Here is a 6819-nt window from a genome sequence, read left to right on the forward strand (position 1 = left end):
TCCTCGTTTTTTTAATCATCTTATGTAAGAATTTGACCCTTGTTCTTTGTGTAACATCACCGAATAAAAAGAATGTGACGGGATATTTTATTTATCTCTCTCTCTCTCTCTCCCCTCCACGCATTACACACTCAGTTGCTATTCTTTATTTATACTTGAAATTTGATAAAATTCCTGTTAATTTACATGGCTGTATCCTCTCAGGCAATCTCTGCTTCAGTCTGGCCTGGAATCTTTCAAGAGTCTTTGGGTGGGTAAACTACCTCTTGTTGATATTGTAAAGTGTTTGGGCCCAACACAAGAACTTAAACTTCTTCTACTGTAGCCATGTAGTTTAGAAATTCTTATAACAGCAATTTTTAGGTCATTTGTCGAGCAGGAATTTGAAAAGAAACATATGGTTTCTAATGATGCTGTGATTTTTCCCCCCAATAAATGGGGACTCTAGTTGAGAAGAAAAAAAATGCAAACTCCAACGATTACAGGAGGGTGATGGAGGAGATTAATTTTATTAAACAAAATTTAGAAATGTACAGACTCAGATGAAGCAAAGCAGCCCTATATAAAAAGCAATTTGTTTTCTGAAAAATTGGTAAACTAAACACGGAGAAGCAGCTATATTTATACAGACTGTGCTTTGGAAGAGTTTCTTTATTGTGTATTTTTTTTAAAAAAATCACTTGTATCTGTAAAGGATTATTAGAGAGTCTATCAAAAACTATAAAATCAAGTACAATTTAAGAAGAGCAATAATGATTATAGCAATTAAGAGGTATAAAAAGAATTGGGTCAGCAAACACTGAAGCAAACACTAGTCCAAAATCACTTTAGACAAGGCTTAAATCCCAATCAGCTGGTGCGATCCTTCCTTCCTTCCTTCCTTCCTTCCTTCCTTCCTTCCTTCCTTCCTTCCTTCCTTCCTTCCTTCCTCCCTCCCTCCCTCCCTCCCTCCCTTCCTTCCTCCCTCTCCCCCTCTCCCTTCCTTCCTCCCCTTCCTTCCTCTCCCCTCCCCCCTTCCTTCCTTCCTTCCTTCCTTCCTTCCTTCCTTCCTTCCTTTCTTCCTTCCGAACTTGCTTTGATGTACTCTCGTTCCTTCCTCCATGTCTCGGCCTAGGACTTTCACAGGATCCTTTATAGCTGACCGTTCATCCTTGGAATTGAAGCCCACACATTTTAACGTTGCCAATGTTTATTCTCATTGTTCAAATGGGGAAAGAAAGACCTAGCATGGCCGTGACCATGAAAGGAGCTTCTGATGGAAAAGGGAGCTGACCTCACCTCTCACCCTCTGAAGGCTCTGGATCACCTCAGCTGCCTATCGGTCTCTCTACATGCTGCTAGTGGGAGAACTTCAGAAGTTTCTTAATGCTCTTTTCCACTGGGAGACCAAGCTGCGGTTCTGTTCCTAATTTCTGCAAAGAAGCTCCACTGAATCCACTCTTAACAGCCTTTGTTTGGGTTTCTTAACCCGACCAAGCCATTGCATGATCTTACTCTTCCTTTGACTAATATTGTACCGCCCTCTAGTGATCGTATTTCTCCTTTTATACTCTCTCGCAGTCCCATAGGCTTTGTCTCCCACGAACTTTAACCGAAAATGATTGACACAAAGGACCTCCAAGCAATTGCAGCTGTTCCGAGATCTACAGATGAAAAACCCTTTTTCTTCAAATTTGGTGCTACGTCTGAAGCTACTTCCGCGCTGCACATACAGAAGAATTAGCCTGTCTGGGAAGTCCAGACATTTCTATGCTCTGTCTGTGGTTTCTGTGAGAAGTTTTATCTTCTTTTGGAATCCTAGAATGAAAAGATGACCTATATCCAGCCAGAAATGAACCCCATTGAACTCAATGGGGCTTTCCCTCTGAGAAAACAGATGTAGGGTTGGAGGCAAGGGTTCTAACATGAGAATGTGCACCACTGTTTTAATCATCAGGGATATTATGGTCTTTATATGGACAATATTTATATCAAGTGATGAGGGGATAGATGGGGAACTCATCAAATTTGCAGATGACACCAAGCTGGCAGGAATAGCCAATACTCCAGAAGATAGGCTTAAGATACAGGAGGATCTGGACAGACTTGAACACTGGGCACTATCTAACAAAATGAAATTCAATTGTGAAAAAACTAAAGTTCTACATTTAGGCAGGAAAAATCAAATGCACAGGTATAGTATAGGTGGTACCTTGCTCAATAGTAGTAACTGTGAGAGAGTCCTAGTGGACAATCACTTCAATATGAGCCAGCCATGTGCTGCAGCTGCCAAAAAAGCCAACACCGTGCTAGGCTGCATTAACAGAGGGATAGAATCAAGATCACGTGAAGTACTAATACCACTTTACAGTGCCTTGGTAAGGCCACACCTGGAATACTGCATCCAATTTTGGTCACCACGATGTAAAAAAGATGTCGAGACTCTAGAAAGGGTTCAGAGAAGGGCAACAAAGATGATTGGGGGACTGGAGGCTAAAACATATAGGGAACGGTTGCTGGAATGAAGAGAAGGGTGAGGGGTGACATGATAGCAGTGATCCAATATCTCAGGGGCTGCCACAAAGAAGAGGGAGCCAAGCTATTCTCCAAAGCACCTGAAAGCAGGACAAGAAGCAACGGATGGAAACTAGTCAAGGAGAGAAGCAACCTAGAACTAAGGAGAAACTTCCTGAGTGAGAACAACTAATCGGTGAAACAACTTGCCTCCAGAAGTTGTGAATGCTCCTACACTGGGAGTTTTTAAGAAGAGACTGGCCAGCCACTTGTCTGAAATGGTATAGGGTTTCCTGCCTGAGCAGGGGCTTGGACTAGATGACCTCCAAGGTCCCTTCCAACTTATGATGACGATGATGATGATGATGATGATGATGATGATGATGATGTCAGGTATTTCTATTTGCAGCTGAATTTTCTCGCCGTGCACATGTGTATATATAACCCGAACTAGACTGTTGTTTCTCTGTGTCATATTATATTTGTGGGTATATGCATAATTCTGTATTTATTTATGTCATATCTATGTAGTGTATATCGGAGGTAGTGACCCTTTGAGAGCTGGATGCAACGAAATTTCATTTCAACGTATGCCGATTAGCGTACATTCAAAGTGACAATAAAATTATTCTATTCTTAGTAGCCCATGTGATTAGCCAGCAATTCCAAACTGGTTAGGAAGTCATGAATGAAGGTGAATATACGTGTCCCAGGATAAGGTTGCAGGATCCAATCTGGGTCAGTCACCGGGAGGAGAGGTTTAGTCTTCTGAGCTTTTGGACTCGTGCTGGGGCCCATCTTCTTCAGGAAACTTCTCTCTCACCGGAATGTGAGCTTTGGGCTATTCTGTGCGTGGTACGTATATGTTGCCTTCCTTCAACACACCGATCAACCAATAGGAAGGCACGACATAAATACAGAGCATAGAACAGCCCAAAGCACAGATTCCAGTACAAGTCCAAAACCTCAGAAGACTAAACCTCTGGTCCTGGTGACCGATCCAGATTGGATCTTGGTTAGGAACTAATCAAATTTTTGAGAGAAGCCCTGCTGCAAAGAAATCAGAAGAATTTGCCGCCACTTCGGTGGATACTATGGGTCTTTCAAGTAGCAGCGGTGAAAAATAAAGAAGCCTTGAGTCTATATATATATAGGTTCCCCCGCACATGCCGGTGCTCATCTCCGTTTCAAAGCCAAGGAGCTAGCACTTGTCCGAGGACGTCTCCGTGGTCATGTGGCCGGCATGACTAGACGCCAAAGGAGCATGAATGCTGTTACCTTCCCACCGTAGAGGTCCCTATTTTTCTACTTGCATTTTTACGTGCTTTCGAACTGCTAGGTTGGCAGAAGCTGGGACGAGTAACAGGCGCTCACTCTGTTACGCGGCACTCGGGATTCGACCCGTCAAACTGCCGACCATCTGATCGACAAGCTCAGTGTCCTAACCCACTAAGCCACCGCATCCCTATTGATTGATTGATTGATTGATTGATTGATTGATTGATTGATTGTGGGTCAGAAAAGGTGTAGCATCCAAAATGGTATAGAGTCTCCTGCTTGAGCAGGAGATCGGACTAGAAGTCTTCCAAGGTCCCTTCCGACTTCTGTCATTCTGTTAGGCTACCACAGTCCTCCTAACTATCATCTATCTTCCTACAATGTCACTGTTCCATTATAATTGGTCCTTTAGCCCAGCCTAAGAGAGCAATTCAAGGGGCCATGGATAGGTCACTGCCACTGAGAATCACTCATGCTAAAGTATACAGCAGTATCCTATGAGCCTTGATGTTGTACATTTTCTACTAGGACTAAAATGAGATACCCATAATAAATGAAATGCAGGACATAACTGATTTTTCTCTGGGTTATCTTTAGAGTAGCCATACACACCAAGTGAGGGAGGGGGGAATAGAGGGAAGGGGACCACCCCCTTCTTCTAGTTTTCTCTACACGATAGATAGAAATACTGAGGCATAATATAGCTGTATGATTAGGCCTGGATTTCTCTTCTGACGGTTCTTTCAGCTTTTTTTTTGGAAGGGCCAAATAAGAAGCAGTGCAAGAAAAAGGGAATTTTGCTAGCAGGTCATTACATGGAGCCTCAAACTCCGGATAAGAATTTCTGACAGGCATTACACTGGAAGACAAAGCCAAAGGATTTGACCTTACAAAACAGGCACCCTTCAGGTTTTTGATTTTGTAGGCTTGGGTTTGAAAAAGAATGATTTAATTCCAGTGGGCAGGTGTTTTGTTATCGGGAGGAGCCTCTGGGTCAAAGGAGAGGGGCTTATAGGGGCAAATCTATCTTTCCAAGCTAAGGTGTCCGTTTCAGATCTTGCCATTTCAAACACAACTTTGTGGCCCAGTTCATTCTGAAGGTGGCAGTCGCACACGTTACTTTTGTCCCTGTGTTCCTCCAGTTCCACCTTTCCTCGGCTGTTTGAAGATGCTCAACATCTCTTCCTTGTCTTCACGACTTTGCTGTAATAGCGGATGGGAACCCCCGAGGATCCAATGAGGTACACATCAAAAAGGTAGGCCGTCCCTGCTTCCAGGCCCGTGACGGTTTCGATAGTCACAGCTCGCTGCAGATTGAGATCGTGGAAGAATTTGCAGAGCACTTTTTCACTCTTCTGCCTCGACTCTGGCCCAGAGCACCTATCAACCTTCCTGGTGGCCACCCAGGCTTGATCCTCCTCAATCTCCTTCTTGTAGATGCAATACTTGCTCGGTTCCCGAGTTCCAAGCCAGGCAATGGTGACCGAATGGCAGCTCCTCAGCTTGTTAAAGGATCTGATTTTTAAACTCTCTGGGAGAGCTGGGAAGAAAGGCCTGTGGAAGAGAGAGGAGAGCTGAACCTTCACGGAAGCAGCTGAAGTCTCAGTGGACCAGAGGTGGACCAGGTAAGTATCTCCCAACCTTCCTTTCAGGATGAAGTGCCTCAAGCCAGCAAACCTCTCTGACATCAGCACTTCCCCGCCCTTTGATATTTCCAAGTGGAGTGGCCCGCTGCAAGACTGGAAGGCGAAGTGAACCACCTTCTGCATTGCCTGGTACAGCAAAGTGTAAAAGGGCTGCTTCCTCCCACCCAGTCTCAACTGAATCACCTTCCCGTCCTTCAGTTTGCTCACCCTGGGCTCAGGGTTTTCCAGAGTGCGGGCAAAGGTTCCGGTGTAAGCCGCACTGGTGTTGGTGAGGACATTGACGACGAAAACATCAAAGTAGTACTGAGTGCCAGGAGCCAGGTGGGACACCGCGTAGGTGTTTGCGAGTCCCACACAGACTTGTTTCACTTGTGGATTGCTCCCTTTGTAACTTGGGCTGAATTTGCTCTTGGACAGGGCTCGTAGTTCCTGAGATGTGAGGCTATCTGCGGAGGGAGAGGTCACCAAAGTAGGAGACAGTTCCACCCCGGGAGGTTGTGTTGCTGCTTCTGCTGCACACAAAGACTTGAAATTGTAGTTTTCGTTCACCAGGAGACAATAACGAATGTTTCCTTGGGATGGCAGGGCACTTGGACTCTGCTTCCAAGCCAGAGTTACTGTGCTGGGGCCAACCTCAATGACATCAATGCGGGGATCCACTGGCAGTTCTGGGTAAAAGTCATCAGATTTGGGCTCTGTGGTCAAATAGGCTTTAATCTGGGTGTCTTTCTCAGTGGAGAGGAATTCAAGCATGTAGACTGTGGAATGGTGAGATGCTCCTGTGTAGGTTTCCACCGAATTGCCCCGATAACTAAAGAGAGTCCGCCCCATCTTGGGGCCCTTCTGGAATCGGAGGACTTCCTGAGCATTCAAATTATCTGTCAGTGAAACAGAAGACAGGCAAAGCTGTTAAAGTTGATAGAGATGGGAAAGGCACAGATTGACCAGTGAATACAATGTAAGATACCTTGAGAAAGTCTACACTTTTTGTCTGTTTTGTTTCTGGGACTCTGGAAATGACTTTTGGGGCCTTCAGGTCATGTTTAAGTTGAGCTTGAAGTAATAATAATAATAATAATAATAATAATAATAATAATAATAATAATAATAATAATAATAATAATAATAATAATAATAATAATAATAATGAGGAGGAGGAGGAGGAGGAGGAAGGGACCTTGGAGGTCATCTAGTCCAACCCCCTGCTCAGGCAGGAAACCCTATACCATTTCAGACAAGTGGCTGGCCAGTCTCTTCTTAAAAACCTCCAGTGATGGAGTACCTACAACTTCTGGAGGCAAGTTGTTCCACTGGTTAGTTGTTCTAACTGTCAGGAAGTTTCTCCTTAGTTCTAGGTTGCTTCTCTCCTTGACTAGTTTCCATCCATTGCTTCTTGTCCTGC

The 6819-nt window shown here is 44.4% G+C and overlaps 1 protein-coding gene across 1 annotated transcript; it reads right to left on the reverse strand.

Moving 5' to 3' along the window:
- Positions 1-4819: 4819 nt before the first annotated feature.
- On the reverse strand, positions 4820-6248 carry LOC308669311 (protein NDNF-like; the record flags this gene model as incomplete). Its single annotated transcript, XM_081329947.1, has 1 exon — positions 4820-6248. The coding sequence occupies one exon, from the start codon at positions 6246-6248 to the stop codon at positions 4944-4946; it is 1305 nt and encodes a 434-aa protein (XP_081186073.1). The 3' UTR covers positions 4820-4943.
- Between the last annotated feature and the right edge of the window lie 571 nt (positions 6249-6819).

Source organism: Vipera berus (genome assembly GCF_964194415.1).
Source record: "Vipera berus genome assembly, chromosome: 5".
In the NCBI taxonomy this organism is placed as follows: Eukaryota; Metazoa; Chordata; class Lepidosauria; order Squamata; family Viperidae; genus Vipera; species Vipera berus.